Below are 19,616 nucleotides of genomic sequence, written 5' to 3' on the forward strand. Positions count from 1 at the left end.
TTAGGGTAGCGGTATTAGAAATGTTTTTAATTATTAGCGGAATAGCTTTATTTTATTAGTAAAGTTTTAGATTTAGGATTTTTAGGAATATTTATAAGATTGTAATTATCCTTAAATGTGCAATAACGGTAGTACTTCTTCTTCTTCCCTATAGGAAGAAAGTAGGGGATTTTTAATAGGGTAGTATTATCGATTTTAATATTTAGATTATAATAACGAAAGTAGGGTATATAATTAAATTTAAGTATAAGGATTAATATTACAATTTTATAGGAGGCGGTATATTCTTTAGTTATTTTAGTAGTATAGTATATATTTCCTTTTAAGATTTTCTTTACCTATAACAATAGCAGGAAAGTGATAGTGAAATAAAAATGAGGTATAAGTGTTTTGTTAGTGATGCGTTGTTGTAGAGGGAAGTAATAATGTGTTATTATTAAGAAAAGAAAGGAAGGAGTAAGAGTGGGAGGAAGGAATGAGAGAAGTGAGGGAAATACGCGATGTACGGTATTTATATTGTTAAGACTGAATTGGGATTAGTACGGCGCTATTTTTATTACCGAAGGTAACGGCTTTTCGGTAAGTAATATATAGCCGGTAATGCGTTTTAACGAGCGTAAACGTATAGCGATATTATTGCAGTAGGGGAATAGAAAGTTTATAATATTTTTATTTTATTTATAATTGAGGTTAATTGCGTTTTAAGGCCGGGGGTATTGTTACGGCACTATATAATATGGTCCCGTCCCTCTCGGCGTTCCGCCATTGCAACCCAACCGTCCTTTAATTAGCTCTATTAAATCTCTATTTGGTTTATATATATAGTTTGGGAGTAGAGTTTTCGTTGCTCTCTTCTAATCTTCTCCTCTTCGTACAATATTACATCTTCTCTAAGTTCTTCCTAGTCGGCATTGTGACATTTGGGCGCTAAGGCTTTCTTTCCCTCCTATATTCTATATAGGGGGAGCCGAAAAGTTGGGACAGTATTTTAAGATGGGACATTAGGAATCTTAGCGTTTCCTATAGAAAAGTGTTAGCGAAGATTTCAGTTAGCTATTCCATTACGAAACCTAATTCTAAAATTCCGAAAAAAAAATCCAGAAGCAATAAGAAGTATTCCAAAGAGCCTCTATAAAGTTGTATCAATTTTGGTCAAAGAGTTGGGGAGATAAAAGCGATGAGAGTGTCTTTTGCTATAAAATCATTACCTTCGTTCGGCGGTTAGTACATACTAAAAGTAATTATATTTAGTATATAAAATATAATTAGACCTTACTACGTACTTATTTTTAAAGTTGATTTTTTTCAAGTCTCTATAATGGTTCTTCTAAGTAAGAATTCTATACTTGAATTTTTCCAGAATTTTAGAAAAAGGTTTCGTAGTAGAATAGCTGACTGAAATCTTCGCTAACACTTTTCTATGGGAAACGCTAAGATTCCTAATGTCCTATCTTAAAATACTATCCCAACTTTTCGGCTCCCCCTACATAGAATGTAGGGGGGAAAGAAAGCCTTGGCGCCCAGAACCCCCCAAGTAATAGGGATAATAATAGGGATATTTGAATGGGGGCACTAGATTGTATATAATTGGGGTAAAAGAGCTTGAAAAACTGGGCCGGATTCCCTAGTAAAGTAAAAAGAATCCCCCTAGCAAAAAGTACAGTAAAAAAGGCATAGTTAACAAGCCCCCGACTAGAAACATTGCCCTCCACCTTAACACACATACATTTCTATGTAGGAAGCCGGGCGTGAGCCTTACAGGACTGTGCTTATTCTGCCCAAATAACCTGGTTTTCTTGCAGTAGAGGTTTGCCAATCTGGCGAGTTTATACGGTAGACTGGAGCTTCGTAGGTGAGTTGGAAGGAGCGGAACGGCTGAGATAAGCAATAAGTCTAGAGCATATGTCGTTATAGCTGTTCATCTACCCATTAACGTACCTTGGTCAATGTAAACTTCCTTCATAGTATTTAAAGGGTGACATACAATTGTTCATTATCATCTACCTATAAGACTTCCTCAAGGCGGGCTACGTTCGTCACCTATAGGTTGATAATATGTGATACAGTAGCAGTCCGCATAACTGCCAGGATGTTCCACAGAAACAGACATTGAATTGTAATACTTTCCTCGATTTACTTACTCTTACCGGTTAATGCTTTCGTAACAGCACAAGCAAGGTTTGTGCGACCTTTGGACTTTTATTTTTGCTGTATCGGGTTATAGTATCCCGTTCGAACGAAGAATGACTCGGGAAGATTTACCTGCTCTGACTCAGGTTGAGCTTAACAGTCTCGTCTCAAACGATTTTGTCAATCCGAACCTGCTTACATCTACGCAACTGCAGAGGTGAGCTTCGCTCGTGTAGGCAATGTTGCCACCTTCCATCTCAAATCGATCACTGACAAGGCAGTAATTAACCGTCCACCCAATTACCTACAAACGGCCATTGCTATTCCCTGAAAAGGAACCCTAAAGCATGTTATTCATCCTGCCTAGCAAACGGTAAGCATCAAACTTGGCAACCGTAACCTCGGACCTCCGAACCTACCTCTAGGTACATACGCAGTTGCAGAAGTGAGCTTCACTTGTACAGCAAGGGTAACTGGTCATAAGGATGAAAGCAAACAGATAGGAACCCCAACATGGGCCCCCTCAGCAGATATTTAAACTTCCCTATCCCCCCCTCTCAAATCCTTCTCCCTCCCACCAAACAACATTCTTTCCACCAACTTCTCCCCACTCTCGTTTTGTAAGCAATATAATTGTACAAACATTGTCAAGGCTCGAAAAGAAACCACTTGCGTCACCAAGAGTTTGGCTTGAACCAAGCCCACCCGCCAGGTATGTTTCTTACTTACTATTCTACTTTCTATTTTCCTGTTTCTCCAACTCCTTTCTAACATGGTAGTAAATGTCGCAGAATGAACAACACCACCTTGCCCGTACCAGTCCCCATTTCGTGCGATGGCAACCCCAGCGTGCAATGGTATGTTTGGCTCGTCGCAAGTATTGCATGGTGTGTAGTGGGCTGTATATGGTTTTGGCATCGGTCCGAAACCGTTTGGACCTGGCTGAATGGTCCTATCGAGACATTCCACACCGAGCAGCCGATGACCAGACGCTCGCGAATCACCACAGCCTGTTTCGTCTCAGTCTTGGTCGTTGCCCTGTGGCCATTGGAGATTTTAATCTCCAACATTTGGTCAAGGGTCACGCACGCGACAAACAACCAAGGAACACCAAAAGACCAACCGAGAACGCAACCAGCAGAAGAACCCCAAGCGGCACCCCCGCCGCCATATGATGTCGCAGTGGCCGCCGCATAGGCTCTTGGGGAGACGTGGTTGGTTTCGACAGGAACCGTCTGGTTTGGAGGCTGGTGATACTGATCGATGAGCGAATTTTGGCACTACCTCGTCAACCTCGAGGCGGCTCTCCGACAAGTCTTCAGGTCCCTTCGGCCGGGCGGCTTGTTTGTCTTTTCCGTCGAACACCCCATCTTCACGGCTCCTCAACGGCCGGGGTTCCAAAAGTCTGGAGCTGTCCAGGACTGGCCTTTGAGTAGTTACTTTGCCGAGGGAGAGCGGGAGGTCGACTAGCTGGGTGCACCGGTGAGGAAGCAGCATCGAACCATTTCTAGGTCAGTAGGTAGCTCCGCGCTCCGAGCGAGGCTTGTGTGCTAACATGAGTTTCGTGCTCAAACTATTTGAAAACACTCCGTACAGTAGGCTTTGAAGTCGTTGTAGTGGACGAATGGGGTGTTAGTGACGACGATAGCCGCAAACATCCCGACTGGCCCAATGATGGGGGGATTCCACGGTTTTTGCTCATCTCTGCGATAAAGAGAGTCGATGGAGCGGATACTCTTAAAACAACATTGACTTGAGATTTTGTCGGTGTGACCGGACAAGTGGGCTCTAACAGGTACCGTAGACACGGCCTCCTCAGGTGGTTGACATTCGGCATGTAACTTTTCAGGCGAAGAGGCAAGCGAAAAGAAAAAACAATGATACTTGTTGAACGTGAGAAAGTTCTTTTTAGGAAGTGAAGTAATGGGCCATTTCTTATCTAGACTGCTTTGCAGAGTAGGGAGAGCTCAATATGGGGGGTTGAGGTAAGAGACCTTTCTGGTCCTAGCATTACTATAAGTGTTTTCCCCTAAAGACGGAGAGATGCACTGTTTCAAATGACCTCGCGCTTGAGACTTCAGCAGCATGCGCTTCGCATATACAGCATACAGCATACCTAGGCACTGCACAGGACGACAGAAATGACACCATTCATTTGGAACACTCACTTGCGTAAAGAGACATGTCGACATATGAGGGCTGCAGAACGATGAGGTTATAATGTCCTCTGGTTCTATGAGTTCATGGGGAGAGAGGGGCTCATCCCACTTTTTCCACAAGCCGAACCCAACCTTCTTTCTGCGCGACCACCCAACTTACACTACAAACGACATGTCCGCACCAACACAATGGAAGGCAGGGGTCATGCTGCCCGCATCCCGGCCATCTCCAAACTGCCTAGATAGTGTACTGTACACTACTACAGTACGAAGGCGCCAACTGGAACCGGTGGTGGGCGGCCAACAAGCGCCCAGGGGCAGGGCAGGGCACCATCATGGCAATGGTCAACGGTTACGGGGGGGTCCACGGGAGTCGGCGGGTCGGAAGTGGAAGGGAACTGAAGCCTTTCCCAACATGTCCATCTTCCTCTCTGTTGACCGTTTCTCTTGCCGAACACTCAACTTCTCGTGAACGTTGTTGCCATTACCTGACACAACGAACCCCCCTCCGTCACTGCGTGCTTCTTTGTAGGTTAGTTGATCAGCCCTCGTGAACCACCAAACTTCAAATTGTGCAATGTTTTCATTTATCGCATTGCCTTCCCGTTCCACTTTAAAGTCATATCCATCCCGCCACTGGCTGGGTGTTATCATTCGAGTGGAATCAATCAACCAACAACAAGCAACAACGACCAAGTCTAACCACTCATCCACACGACAGCCTGAGCCCGACAATACCGTATCGGCCTAACATCTACATACACAACACCGACCTAGGTACTCGACTCTCGTCTGTCAACAGCCTTTCGACGAGCCCAAAGCGCAGCTACTTAGCGACTCGGACCACCCGTCGTCGTCTTCGATCGAGACTCGTCCAAGAGGCCAAACCATCATTTAGCCCTCCCGAAGCGCGATACAGACCGCAATCGGCCCTTGGCAGCGAATGGTCTCACTACGGCGTACCACACCACTACGATTACTGTTGCCGCTCTTCGACGACCCAGGACCGATCACCACGACCGCCGCCGCCGCGAGCACCACGGCTTCCACTTGTTCCATCCCATAACATTCGAGTTGCTGTAGAGGATAAGGTAGATATCCCTACCTAGAGGTACACACTCTGCCAGGGTATCCGATCCATCATATCTGTTACAAATCCGTCTTGTATCCCATCCCGGCCTCCGACCCGCCTGCCTCATGGCGTAATCCATGGCAGACCGAAGCCTTGCAAACCCGCGCTCCAGATCGGCTATCGACCACGATCACGCAGTGCGCCTGCCTTCTTCGCCATTGCCCGCACCACGCTCGCCCAACTCGACCATCTCCGACCCGTCCACGCCTTCCCCAAATCCCAAACGCATTCGAACCCTCGGCCCTCATACTACCCCGTCCTCTGCTCTCGCCGCCTTTAGTGTGAGCTCTCCTGCAAGGTAAGTCCAGAAGAGAGAAAGAGAGAGAGAGAGAGTTGGAAGCGAAGGAATCCATCCACAACACCACACCTGCACAACACAGAACACACAACGAACCCCAACACAACGAAACAACCCCCCATCCAGACACACAATCCATCTAGACACATTTCCTTCCGTCCCTTCTGTACCATTTGTCCTCGCTGCTGCCCCTGCCTGCCCTTTCTGATTGCCTGCCCTCTGCACCGAGTACTCGGTTGGCAGAAAGAGGAGTGGGTATCAAATCTCGAACCCTCCACTTCCATCCCGAGTCGGGTTCATTGTCGCCAAACAAACTGCATCCTCCCCGTGCCTACTCCAGCCTTGGCCAGCCTGCTCTGCTCCGTCTTCGATCAATGGAAGCAAAGTCCCGAACCGAAACAACGAGGCTGCTGCCGCCTTGCCTGCCTTCTTGCCTGCCGTATTCAGGCCCTCCTCTGCCTGCCACTTCGGCCCAGTACGTGCATATACCTCCAGCTGTACTCCCATCTAGCTGGAACGACTCGAACAATCCATGAGCCAACCCTCATCAAAACAATCAGCTTTCAGTATATCGCTTCTGCCGGTCGCGTCCTGGTGAAAGAAGCACGCGAACGCAAGCATCATCCAGCAACTGCAGTACAGCACGCAGGTTCTGTTCCTACCCAAGAATAAAAAAACAAAAAAAAAACAGGAGCGAGGGCAGTTCTCGATCACATCAAAACCATCCCACCAACGAACAACCTTGATAAATCTCGAGCTTCTCAATTTGGTTCGGTTACGGCTGTCAAACCTTTTGTCAGCTACGTCCAGACACCACTGGAAAAAGACATCTGGGCACTGGCCATCAGGACCTCCTCTTTGCTGGAACCTGCACCGGCGAGGACCAAGTCCAGACCTGAAAGGGCGATCGACTGTCGATACATCCCAAGTCACCCCGCCATTTTCGCGATACACTCCTTCCGATCTAACCAACGGAGCATGTGTTTGGCTGGCCTCCAATATCTCGATTGTCCAGGCACCTTCATCTTCACTCTTCCCCCACTCCATCACCATTTCCTTCTCGTCCCCTGTCCCTAGCCTTTCATATTAATAAGCCTGGCTTTTTTTGTCACTCTGCCCCCCCAAAACAAAATCCGATCCATCCCCATCACATCCCATGATACCGTTTGGCTCAATATTTACCCATGTCTACTAGACTTACGAGGTCCGCCGCCCGTCAAGCTGCGAGCCAGGCAGCCAACTTGAACAACTCGACTTCGACTGCTTCTGCTGCTGCTGCTGCTGCTCAACCCGCCACTGGTGGAACGACTTCCCTCGCCGCGGAAGCTTCCTCTGCTCCACCTGCCGCCGCTCAGACCCTGGCTCGGTCCTCAAGTGCTAAGAAACGCAAGACCACCGCGGCTGCAGAAGCTAACAGCCATCCCGAGACCGCTGCGGAGTTCCCATCCTCGGCCAGACGCTCGAAGCGACAGCGAGTGACGCAACCCGCTTCTCAATCTTCATCTTCCATTACCCATCCAGCCCAGCCTGCCGCCGCCCCAAGTTCCGCCGCATCCTCAACGACCAAGAAGACAGCCACCACACGCCGTAAGAAAGGCAAGGCGCTAGCTACCTCTACAATGTCGAGCCCAGAGTATGTCATTATCAGCTCTCCCTATTTTTTTTGGCAATCTCTATCTGGACTACAATGCTAATCTAACTCGTCTGTACTAGGAATTCGGCCGTTCCTCCTAACCCCCCGACAAACCCTTCTTCGGCATCAACAAGCCGTAGGTCGAGCCGTCACAAAAAGGATGCACAAGGTGAGCAAGGTGTGTCTGATATGTCCGATGTTACCCTTCCGCCCATGCACATTCACTCAACCAATCCAGCATCAGCATCAGCCTCGAGCCGAAAATCAAAACGAAATGCCAAATCTTCATCTGCAGACCAAGATGTGGTCATGACCGGGACCGATGAGCACGAAAAGGACCCTACGCCACCTCCTCCGCCACCCCCCCCTCCAAAGGAGAGTCCTCCCACCGATAGTGACGAGCACGACGAGGATGATGAAGACGACGATGACCACCATCGTTACGACGACGATGATGACGATGAAGATGACGATCCCTTCACTGGTTTTGGTGGTCACGGGCGTCATCCCCACAGTCTTCAGGATACGCTGAGACATCTGAGTGGGATTATGTCGGGAGTCTCGGCTCAGGTGCGGAAAATAATGGCAGATCTGAAGCGGAAGGACGACCCGTCATTGCAACTTATGGCCCTGCATGAACTATCCACCCTTCTGCTCATGACAAACGAAGACCAACTGAGCGGGCATCTCCAACCCGACCAGGTTGTGCCCGAACTGGTAGCGCTGATGAGACCTAACGAATTAACTGGAGAGGAGAACCCTGAAATCCAACTTGTCGCCTGTCGTTGCCTCGCAAACCTGATGGAGGCCCTGCCGGGAAGCACGTCGGCCTTGGTGTATGGGGGCGCCGTCCATATTCTGTGCGAGAAACTGCTACAGATCTCCTTCATCGACCTAGCCGAGCAAGCACTTAGCACTTTGGAAAAAATTTCTGTGGAATATCCCACAAGCGTCATGCGCGAAGGCGGCTTGACTGCCTGCCTGACTTATTTGGACTTTTTCGCAACCAGCACGCAACGCTCCGCTGTTACCACGGCTGCGAACTGCTGCCGCAACATACCGGAAGATTCCTTTCCGGAAATTTTGGGTGTCATGCCCATCCTGTTGAACGTGCTTGGGAGTAGCGATCAGCGCATCGTTGAGCAGGCCTCGTTATGTGTCTCGCGCATTGCCGAGAGTTTTAAATACCACCCGACAAAGTTGGAAGAGCTTATGAGTGTGGATTTGCTCAAGGCCATTCTCCGTTTGCTACTTCCAGGCTCCACTAACCTGATCAGCCCGCACATTCACACTCAGTTCCTACGGGTTCTTGCGCTCACGGCAATGGCGAGTCCCCGTCTGTCGGCTGAACTCTTCAAGCTCAATGTAGTGGAGACGCTTTATCAGATCCTTACGGGCGTGTCCCCGCCGAGTGGGAACGACGACCTTGCTTCCAAGCTTGATAGTGTGCTTATAATGCAGGCTCTGATTCATAGACCTCGCGACCAGATCATTGAGACACTCAACGTCATTTGCGAACTTCTGCCTAGTGTGCCATTGCGCGACCCTTCGTCGATCAATTACACCGTGGAATTGGGCACATTTGCAGGTCCTATGGGTGGATCTGGGGAGAGCACGAGGAGAAGGACTGCGAACGAAAAACGTATCGAACACATGGAGGGCTGCAAGGAGGAGGTTCGGAGATTCGCCCTGATTTTATTCCCAACCCTCACGGATGCCTTTTCAAGCACCGTCAATCTCACTGTCCGTCAAAAGGTCTTGGCCGCTCAGCTCAAAATGCTCTCCAACTTGGACCAGGACATCTTGTCTGAGGCACTCAGATCAGTCCCATATGCTTCCTTTCTGGCCTCCATTTTGTCCCAGCAAGACCATCCTCTGTTGGTTGGGCTGGCATTACAGGCCACTGAGTTGCTCATGAGTCGCTTGGATACAGTCTATCGCTACCAGCTTTACCGTGAAGGCGTGATTGGCGAAATCACCAAGCTGGCAGCTGATGCGCCTGAGCCAAAGAGAAAACACTCTCTTACCGAGCAAGAGGTCAAGGAGGAAACCAGTGTCTCTGGTCGTCCCTCTGCACCTAACCAAGGTGTCGCCGACAAAGAACACCCAAAAACCTTGGAAGAGGACGAAGCAGATGACGAGGATGTTGAACACTCCGAACATGAATCTGGGGCTGAAGAGGGCGGTGAAGAACTCGATGAAGATGAGCCGGAAGATACAGAGAACGATGAGAACGACGAGAACGATGATGGAAATGAGAACGAGGTCAAGGACGACGATCAATCACCCGTCAGCTCCGAAGGAGAGACCATGTCACTGGACGGACCCCCGCGATACCTTTCGGATTTCCCCACAAACACGTACAAGTCGAGCATCCGGCAGGCTGCAAAGAAGTTCTTGGAGCTGTATGAGACCGAAAAGCAGGGCAAAGCCATGAAGAAAAAGGCCAGCAAGATTCTAGCCAGCCTATCAGATCTTGCAACCGAGATCGAAGAGTTTTATCTCTGCCGTAAACCGGGTGGCCCGGTCATGGAGCACGGAACATCTCTTTTTCAAAAGCTGGTCTCGTATTTCGATACAGACGTCCTGGAGAGCGTAACCAGTGCGGAACTCCTTGGCTCTGGTGTTGTTCGTGTCTTGGAACAGGTTTTCAGCAACCCCGACGAGGAGATGGCAGCTGCAGCACAAAATGCGTTCTTGCAGGTGTTCATGGGATACAGTGTCAAGTCGAAGCCCAAGACAGCCACCGCAGACTCACCCGCAACACCTTTCAGTGTCTTGATCCACAAGTTGCAAGATTTACTGAGCAGGTCTGAGCATTTTGAGGTTATCACAGCTCACCACAACTCATTCGACGGGAGCCGTAGCACGGCAGCGTCAATGTTGGCTAAGCAGATACGCCTCAAGCTTGTGGCCGATGAAGATTCAGATATCCCCCGGTCTTACCGTAACATCATGGTGTCAATTCATGCTATCACGACCTTCAAGTCACTGGACGATTATTTGCGCCCCAGGATTAGCTTGTCGGATCGTCCTCATGGAGCCTCTAGGCGAGATGCTGTGACTAGAGCTTTGGCTGCCATGGGTGCCTCGGGCTTTATGGGGGCGGCAGCAGCGGCAGCCCGTCTCGCGGAGAGAGGATTGCCACCCTCCAGCCGATCAACCCCTGCACCGCCGCCGGCGGCTGCCCCTGCTCAAGCATCTGGTTCGCGGTCTTCACGCAAGCACAAATCCAAGTCCCAACCTACTACCGAAACTCCGACGACGCCAGACGCCTCTACATCCAAGGAAAAGGGTGGCTTGCGACGCTCCGCTCGTAAGCAAGCTGCATCTGATAGCTCTCTCCCACGTCAACCTCCGGAGGAGGACGACCTTGAAAATGCGCTTGAATGTGCCGACGAAAGGCAGTTGTCGGATGATGAAGACGAGGCAGCCGATAGTAGCGATCTCAACGTACTGCGTGATTTAGATGAAGGCATGGACGATGCTCCCACCCCCGACCCGACAGCTGTGAACATGGAAGTGGCCGCCGGCGGCAGGATTACCGCGCGCAAGGAGGACGGGACCAGAGTTGCCACTCCGGGCCAAGGCAAGCCTGCACCGCCCCCACAGAACCGAACAAGCGCCCTGACGGCGGGATTGCAAAACACTCCCACGCCTCAGGCCGCGTCGAGGCCTATGTCATATTCTGGAGCTCTTCAAGCTGTTCCTCAGGATTGGCACATAGAGTTCAGCGTCGACGGCAAGGTCATTCCTAATGAGACTACGATCTACCGAGCCGTCCATAGCTCTAGCCTCACCGCCGATGAGCACGTTACCAGAAGTATATGGTCCGCCGTCCATCCGATCAAGTTTAGACGTGTTCCTGGCCCGCCTCCCCCCGAACCCGTTGGCTTTAGCCCATCCTCTGACGTCGGGGTTGAGGCGGATGAGAACGGCACTCCCGGGTCCTTGGCAAAGCATCCCATCACTCTGTCAATTCTTCGTTTGCTAAAGCGACTCCATGATCTGAACGCCAATATCGACGAAGTCCTAGTCGAGAATAGGGAAACCCTAAAATTGAATGTTGAGCCTTTGTCTCAGTTCGTCAACACTAAACTGACCGCAAAGCTGAACCGTCAGCTGGAGGAGCCTCTCATTGTAGCGAGCAACTGCTTGCCCAGCTGGAGCGAGGATCTAGCAAGGCTCTACCCCTTCCTGTTCCCCTTTGAAACTCGCCACCTCTTCCTTCAATCTACCTCATTTGGTTACGCCCGATCAATGGCACGCTGGAACGCGCAGTCTCAGGAGGAGCGCCGAAACGGCCGAGATGATCGGCCGTACTTGGGACGGCTGCAGCGCCAAAAGGTCAGGATTTCTCGGTCTAAAATTCTTGAATCGGCAGTCAAGGTCATGGAGTTGTACGGCGCTTCGCAAAGCATCCTGGAGGTCGAATATTTTGAAGAGGTGGGAACCGGATTAGGTCCCACTCTTGAGTTCTACTCGACCGTTTCCAAGGAGTTCTCCAAGAGGAAGCTCAAGCTTTGGCGGGATAACGAGCTCAATGGGGATGATGATTTCGTCTCTGGACCTACTGGGCTGTTCCCCCGGCCGCTGAGCGATGAATTTGCTAGCTCGGAAGAAGGAGAAAAGATCCTGCAGCTCTTCAAGGTGCTGGGCAAGTTTGTCGCCCGATCAATGATTGATTCGCGCATTATTGATATCAACTTCAATCCCCTGTTTTTCCGCGTGGGCGACTCGACTGCCACACGGCCTACGCTTGCAACCATCAAATCGGTAGACCCGGTCGTGGCTAGGTCGCTGATGACGATCAAGAAGTTTTCGCTGGCCAAGAAGGAGATTGACGAAGATCCAAACCGGAGTGCCGTTCAGAAGGTGGCGGACACGGAAAACATCACGGTTGATAACTTCAAGATTGATGACCTTTACCTCGATTTCACCCTTCCCGGCTACCCGGAAGTTGAACTTGTTTCAAACGGATCCCAGACGCGGCTCACCATTGAGAATGTGGATCTTTACTTGGAGAAGGTGATTGATATGACGTTGGGTAGTGGTGTCCGTCGCCAGATCGAAGCTTTCCGCAGTGGATTTTCCCAGGTGTTCCCCTATTCGGCCCTGAGTTCTTTCACGCCTGATGAGTTGTGCACCCTTTTCGGACGGGTAGATGAGGATTGGTCGCTGGAGAGTAAGTTGACTAGGCATCCGAGATTGCATTTGACAGCCCTGCTAACCGTTGTTTTAGCCCTCAACGACTCAATCAAGGCGGATCACGGATACAACATGGATAGCAAGAGCGTTAGGAATCTCTTGCAGATCATGAGTGAGCTCACGCTAGCAGAGCGCCGTGATTTCCTTCAGTTCACAACCGGAAGCCCGAAGCTTCCTATCGGAGGTAAGCAGCACGTCTATCTTGTATCGCTGAGCAGAGTGATGGCTAACTCGGACATGACAGGCTTCAAGAGCTTGAACCCCATGTTCACGGTTGTGTGCAAGCCCAGCGAGGCACCTTATACCTCGGACGACTACCTGCCAAGCGTGATGACGTGCGTCAACTACCTCAAACTTCCCGACTACTCGGACATTGGCGTTTTGAAGAAGCAGCTCTTCACTGCCATGAAGGAAGGACAAGGAGCATTCCATTTGTCGTAAAAGGGGAAAACAATGAGAGCAGGTGGACATTCGCCTTTAGCTTGGATGAGCAGTAGGTATTTGGCCCGCTGCTAGTTTCACCTAACATGTGCCTGTGAAGATATACGGTTTTGGGAAGTGTTTTACTCTCGTACCACTCCCCTCTGCTGTACCTGCCTTTGTTCTTTTTCACTCAATTAACGCGGGTCAGGGAAAGACATAGCATGAACGGTGTGCGGATTATTGGTGGAAATGTCAGATTCTATAGCTGAAGCCTCAAGTGTTTTTATGCAGTTAGTTCATGCTTATTAGTTTGCATTCTGGACGGTGTGCAGGAAACAGGAAGACGTTGATGGAGGGATGATTTGTTATTTTGCCTTTTTTCTTATCATGTCGTGTTGAGTTTCTTCACCAGATAGACTCGATCCAGGTGCCTTTCTTTAGAACAGGTGTTGAAGGGCAACAGAAGAAACAAGCAACTTGTGAGCGAAATTCGGGGGGTGTTTTCTGAGCGTTACAGCAGACGATGGCGAAAATGGTCATGAGCGATAAAACAAAAGCGCAACAAGGAATGGAGATGGAGCAGCGATGAAAATCCGAAGAGTGGCTGACGGCAGGACGCAGAGGGGTGATGGTGGTGACGGGTGAGGAGAGGGCAATAAGACTCGCGGGGAGCAAGCTTAGACCATCAAGGTACTCAAAACTGGATCGGACTGGCAACATGGAAGTGGTTATTAGCATTGCTGGTTAATAGTGTAGTGTGATGTTTAGACTGATAGGCAATCAAAGAAGCAACATGAAGGCCACGGCCATTGTGCTTTGAAAAGAGATTCATAGACGTACTTGGAGTGGCAATACTGCTGTTCAAAAGTACTATGTACGATGTTGGTGTTAAGAGAGGGATCACCAAACCTGGGTGATGATGTCAGCTGTAGTCGGTGATATTGGTGCACTAACACAAGGTTATAGTGAGGACCCACTTTGTAACATGTGCGAACGCGTGCTCTGCGCGCCTGCTGACCTCCACCACCACCACCACCACCACCACCACCACTACTATTATCCGATGCCGCGTCGTGTACCTGGACTCCTTGGACACATACCTCTACTTTTACATCCAGCCAGACCTTAGCTATTCGAATTTGTCCCGGATTACGCTTGAACATTTATATTTCACATTCAAGTTGGCACGCCACTATTAACCACCATCACCGGCCGAGGACAACCAATCGCCAGATAGGGCACGGCGCCCAAACTATCCAGACCAGTCACAATACCTGACTCTTCAATACGACGACCGACATTCCCGGTTAAAACATATTGATCATTTCAACTGGCAAAAAGGGTCCCTCCGAACAAGGAGGCGGCCAACCAGACCGCCATGGCGCCCCAAACGAGAGCTCGAGATCGCCTTCGCCAGACGACATCACGCGAATACCACTCGTCACCCATCCCGCAACAAGTCCACTTTCCTGCCCGAAGCCGAGTTGTCAAGACATATGGCAAAAGAACCCCTTCACGAACCGCTTTGCGACAGCAGACTTTGACCCAGATTGGCTTCCCTCTGACCATGCAACCAGACACCGACGGCTCCGAGCTGTTGGAAACGCTCGAAACACCCGTTCCGGCCAAGAAGAAAGGACGAGACTCCAAGCGAAGGAAGACCATGGGCGACACTCCCAATCCGACTTCATCTTTCCACACCCAAACACTTACCCAGTTTCTGTCTGGCAAGGAGGACGACGAGGACGACAAGGAGGACTTGTTGATTAAGGACTCGCAGGACGAAGGAGATGATGAAGACGAACAAGATAATCTGGACGACGGGTATAATCTGCCCAAAGAGGAATCACCGAAACGTGAATCGCAAAAGAAGCCAGTGGCCAAGAAACCAAAGAGTGTCAAGGGGAAGAAGGCCAAGGCCAAAGGGAAAGCGAAAGCCAAGGAAGAAGCATCGGTAGTACCGCACACACCCAGTACCAAGAGGATCAAGGTCAACATAGATGAGGTCCCGTCTTCGCAACCAACACCGTTCACACCCATGCTGGGAAACAGTGAATACAGTCCTATTGGACCCTACAGGTCACCTCTAAAGAACAAGTCGACTAATACCGGCGCGCCCGCCTCCACACTCGAAACCATCTCTAAACTACCCAGAAATCTGGAAATCCAGGACTCCTATAGTACAGGGGGCAGTAGTCCCTTCTCCATACATCAATCGCCCTCTCCGCTCAAGAAGACTCCCATGTCGATCAGGAGTAAGCCCAAGCGTCAGCCACTAGCCGAACTTCCTGTTCCTGAAGAGGGAGACGACAATGAATCGGGCTTGTCAGAAGGCGAGGACCAGGCTACGCCAACAAAACCGAGAGCTGGGTCATCGGCAGTGAAGGGAAGTAGCGGGAAGAAACGGACATTTGTTGAGATTCCAGATTCGGATGATGACCTTGAGAGTTTTGGTTCATCACCTGCTATGAGCAGGATCGCGAAGACGCCCACGAACCAGAGAGTTATAGTGCCCCCGCCGGACTCGGCAAAGGAGAACCGTACTCCTAAAGAGCAGCCACATGCGGAGGAAAATGAAGAGGAGAAAGCAGATGAGGAGATGGAGGAACAGGGTACACCAACGCCCACGGCTAGGCGCAGTGAGCGGTCTCGGGAGATACCATCATCCAGCGCCGAAGACATGGACTACGATAGCGACGAGAGTTCCCTATCGCCAGTGCTGAGTAGTTCACCGCAAGCGAGCCGCGAGCTTGGAAATTCTAGCCAGCATGCTGCTGTCAATCAGCCCATTCCGGACACAACACATAGCAATGACCAGTCGCACATCACCCGCACCCCGACTGCGAAACGAAAGGTGCAAATTCAGCTGCCTTCCATGAGCGACGACGGCAATGCCACCGGCGAAGAGGTGCTGAAAGAGACACCCCATCGCAAGTCGGCTACCACTAAGAAGCCATCCCCGCCCTCCGCCGCCGGCCGACGCAAGGTACAAATCGAGCTCCCACCCCAAAGCACCGGAAAGGCAGCAGAGAAGGATCAAGACCAACAGGCCGAAGAAGAAGAAGAAGAAGAAGAAGAAGAAGTCCTCAAAGAAACCCCGCACCGCAAGACCACCCGCTTTTCGAAAATCTCCCCTCGCCAAAAGGCATCACCATCTGGACCCATCATCCGCTCCCAGCGTTCCCAACGTCACACCCAGCGGCAAACCCAACGTTCCCAGCTCTACAGCCAGGGTCTTGAATCCCAGCGAGTCCCCATGGAGGTCATTCGCGCCATGGGCCCGCCCACCGATACCTCTGACGTCATCATCGTCGTGCCGGCTCACCATCTCGAGGAGATTGTAGCGGGCACGCGAGACCACGAGTTCCGCCCGCATGTGCTGCCTGCCGTTAGGGCGTGGTTTTATGCCACAGAGCCGGTGAACGAGGTGAGGTATATGGCTACGCTAGGAGAGGCAAGGAAGCCGGGGGAAATTGAGGGGGCGAGTGGGGTGGGAAATGAGGAGTTCAATAGGGGTGAGAGTGTAAGTGTTGTCCTTGGCATGAGTGGGAGTGGGAGTGGTCGTGTTGTTAGCAGTGGAAGAAGTAGTAGTGAGGCTGCGGCGACTACCACGCCCAACAAGTTTGCGCACAAGCTCTTGCAGGTGTATCAGCTCAATGATCCGGTCAAGAAGGATGAGTTGGAGGAGCATGGGTTTGGGAAAGGCCTACCGACGAGGTATCGGCTGTTGCCACCGGCGGCAGTGGGCGATTTGTTGGCAAATTTGAGATGTGCGCTTTTTGCGGAGGAGGGTGAGGAAGACGGAAATGATGGGGAAGATGAGGGAGGCAGGCTTGAGGCTATTGAAGAAGGAGATGAAGAGGGTGAGGACATGGGTGGGACGGTGGAGGGGGCAGGAGAGACGACAAACAGTCAACCCGACCATGGGGAATCTGTCTCCCAGCAGCTGGAGCAGCAGTTGAGAAGCGATATCATGCGCTCGACGCAGATGATGCTCTCGGATGACGCGAGACCCCCCGGCCAAGGAGGAGCACTGTTACGACACGATTCAAGGATAACTTCCAGCCCACAAAGACCTCCTCCTGCACAGGTGACTTCGAGTCAAGGTCGGACAACGAGGTCTAGTCAACCTCGGATGACGGTGACCAAGGTTACGAAGAAACAAGTACAGGTCACAAAGAAGTTCCACTTCGCGGCACTAGAGATGGAGGAAGATGACGATGACCTTGACCTCGATCTCGGCAAGGAAGGGATGAAAACCCCTCCTCCTGCCCTGCCTCCTCGCTCACGGTCAACAGTAGCTTCAGCTTCAACTTCGACTTCAGCCTCAAAAACCAGCACCGGCCGCAAAAGCAGCGATAGTCGCAGTAGCCAAGCGATTCAAAGCCAATTTCAAACTGAGACACGCCAAACCCGTCGCCAGAGCCAACGTTTAACGAGTAGTCAGCTTCAGCAGGAATTCGACGAAAGGCAGATTACAAAGACAAAAACAACAACAAAGGCTTTACAAGAAAAGGCCTCCATGCCACCACCTCCCTCACCTGCTAAACCCCATGGCGGTAGTAAAGTCACTACGAGCGCCCTTGCTAAACTCAACAAAGCCACCACTGCCCGCGCTTCGACTTTTGGTTTCGGTGCCGGCCATAACAACCCCAATTACAACACCGCCCGCCCCTCGCAAGCGACGACCGCCAGCGGGCCGTCTAGTCCTATTATTCCGACCAGGCCGGAGGAGGACGAACAGGAAGAGTCTTCGCTGCCCCAACTTAGTCGGGGCAGAAGCGAAGTAGGTACGAGTAGGAGGGGCACGGGTAGAGGAAGGGGTCAAGGTAGCGTCAGAAGTCAAGCCCTCTCCGAATCCGTCACCGCCTCCGAGTCCTCAGTTATTAGACCAGCGATACCTGATGACGTTGATGATTCCCATATCCTGTTGTCTTCTTCTTCGATACCGGAGCCTCTGGATTTTCATCATGGAGAAAGTAGTAATAGCACCACACCTACTGGTACGAATCGTAGCAGAGGGGAGAGGAGAACTCCCGGCAGTGGCAGTGGCAGAGGGGGCACGGAACGGCTACCAATGAGTTCCCAAGCTCTTGCGTCTTTGGCCCCGGATAGCTTGTTGGTGGATGTCGAGGGGGTTAGGCCGCCGCCTGAGTTGGTGGTTTGGGATTCTGAGGAGGATGTGGATGAAGATGAGACGGCTAGTGAGGATGACGGGGACTTGAACTGAACCATTACCTAAGAGTTCTGAGGGGGTGGGTCGGTGTAGGTAATCTGTACACTTAATGAATTGAGTTGGAACTGGTTACGAACAGGTCATCAATCGGTTACGAACTCGGTGCAAACAGGTTATGTTGGGATATTGTACATGTTGGAAACAGGTTGGGAAAGGGTTGACAAAGGGTTAGCGAAGGGTTATAATGAATACCGGGTGCCTTTGTGATGGCTTGGGTCTCTGGTTTGAGAACCTGTATATGATGTCGTCTGTGCATGAGGACGGCTAGTACACGTACGGTATGTAGGTTCACACGCCAAGTATTGTGAATATCATCCAAAAGAAGCAGAATGCTTCCAGCTGTGTATACAAGTCATGTACTTTTTATATTATTATTTCAATCATACTGTTTCGATCGATCAATCGCATTAGTGAAGCCCAAGCCCCAAACCATGTCTCAAAGGCATCACCACAAGAACATCCTTCCCATCTTGCTTTCCCTCTTTCTTCCCATCTTTCTCTTTCCATCTTCATCAACCCCCCCTTCTTCCCTTTCTTTCCCCCACATTCATTTACAAACCCCCCACCAATCCCACAACCAAAACCCCCACCGCTCCCAGTCCTCCCAGTCCTCCCATCACCCCCGTAACCCTCGCAGCCCCAGCAGTACTTGTCGATGTCGTCGTCGTCATCGTCTTCGTGGCCGTCACCGTAGCTGTATTCACTGCACCAGCAGCAGTAGTACTAGGCACCGTGTGCCAAGTTGATTCAGTAGTCGTAGTGGTGGTGATGGGCACCAAGCCATTGTTGGCGTCGGTGTTGGTTTGGATCGTAAATACGTCTTGAGGTTGGCGGGGGTTTATTATGTTCATGTTGTTGTTGATGTTTGGGAGGTTGCCAGAGGCGAGGGTGGTTGTGGGTGCTGCTGTTGCGGCGAGGAGGAGGGGAAGGAGGTGGGAGCGCATTGTGTTTTCTTTTCTTTTTTTCCTTTCTTTTATTCAAAGAGATTCAGCGGAGTGAAGTTTTGGTTTGGTGGTTTGGTGAGGTGTGTAGGTATGTCCAAGATCTTTCTTGTGGTTGTTGGTTGTCGGTTGTTGTGTTGAAGTCCGTCCAAGAGGAGGGAGGGAGGGAGGGAGGGGGAAGTAGAGACGTTGAGGCGTTTTTGAGTGATTCTATCTATCAATGACTGACTGGACTGGGTATTCTCGTGCTTTGAGGTAGTTAAAAGAAACAATAAAAAAAAAAAAAAAAGTGCTTTGTGTACTGAATTAGGGGTGGGCTCATGGAATCGTTATATACACCTTCCCCTTCCTCTCTTTTTTCTTCCTTCCCTTTCCAGGCGTCATCATCATCAGCCCACGGCCAATCCCTCTGGAGTCTGTCACCGACAATGAAAGAATCTCAAACCCTGCTACACT

General features: G+C 50.7%; 6 protein-coding genes across 6 annotated transcripts; 4 read left to right on the forward strand and 2 right to left on the reverse strand.

Moving 5' to 3' along the window:
• Nucleotides 1–2,503: 2,503 nt before the first annotated feature.
• Nucleotides 2,504–3,327, forward strand: B0T23DRAFT_316024 (uncharacterized protein; the record flags this gene model as incomplete). Its single annotated transcript, XM_062834898.1, has 2 exons — nt 2,504–2,588; nt 2,951–3,327. Coding segments are annotated over 2 exons (462 nt in total), but the record flags the coding sequence as incomplete, so codon positions are not given.
• Nucleotides 3,328–5,498: 2,171 nt separating this feature from the next.
• B0T23DRAFT_395914 (uncharacterized protein) lies at nt 5,499–6,391 on the forward strand (the record flags this gene model as incomplete). The annotated part of the gene is made up of 3 exons (XM_062838222.1): nt 5,499–5,719; nt 5,863–6,194; nt 6,231–6,391. The coding sequence occupies 3 exons, from the start codon at nt 5,499–5,501 to the stop codon at nt 6,389–6,391; spliced, it is 714 nt and encodes a 237-aa protein (XP_062693026.1).
• Nucleotides 6,392–6,579: 188 nt separating this feature from the next.
• On the forward strand, nt 6,580–13,195 carry B0T23DRAFT_144906 (uncharacterized protein). The gene is made up of 4 exons (XM_062832433.1): nt 6,580–7,352; nt 7,433–12,537; nt 12,595–12,744; nt 12,805–13,195. Exons 1-4 carry the CDS (start codon nt 6,904–6,906, stop codon nt 12,999–13,001), a joined length of 5,901 nt encoding a protein of 1,966 aa, XP_062693027.1. The 5' UTR covers nt 6,580–6,903; the 3' UTR covers nt 13,002–13,195.
• B0T23DRAFT_144873 (uncharacterized protein) lies at nt 13,196–13,810 on the reverse strand. The gene has a single exon (XM_062832432.1). It carries the CDS (start codon nt 13,719–13,721, stop codon nt 13,389–13,391), a length of 333 nt encoding a protein of 110 aa, XP_062693028.1. The 5' UTR covers nt 13,722–13,810; the 3' UTR covers nt 13,196–13,388.
• Nucleotides 13,811–14,003: 193 nt separating this feature from the next.
• On the forward strand, nt 14,004–18,502 carry B0T23DRAFT_358221 (uncharacterized protein). Its single transcript, XM_062836201.1, has one exon. The coding sequence runs from the start codon at nt 14,362–14,364 to the stop codon at nt 18,211–18,213; it is 3,852 nt and encodes a 1,283-aa protein (XP_062693029.1). The 5' UTR covers nt 14,004–14,361; the 3' UTR covers nt 18,214–18,502.
• Nucleotides 18,503–18,742: 240 nt separating this feature from the next.
• On the reverse strand, nt 18,743–19,554 carry B0T23DRAFT_379994 (uncharacterized protein). Its single transcript, XM_062837184.1, has one exon. It carries the CDS (start codon nt 19,161–19,163, stop codon nt 18,771–18,773), a length of 393 nt encoding a protein of 130 aa, XP_062693030.1. The 5' UTR covers nt 19,164–19,554; the 3' UTR covers nt 18,743–18,770.
• Between the last annotated feature and the right edge of the window lie 62 nt (nt 19,555–19,616).

Source organism: Neurospora hispaniola (assembly GCF_033458365.1).
Source record: "Neurospora hispaniola strain FGSC 10403 chromosome Unknown B0T23scaffold_4, whole genome shotgun sequence".
Classification (NCBI taxonomy): Eukaryota; Fungi; Ascomycota; class Sordariomycetes; order Sordariales; family Sordariaceae; genus Neurospora; species Neurospora hispaniola.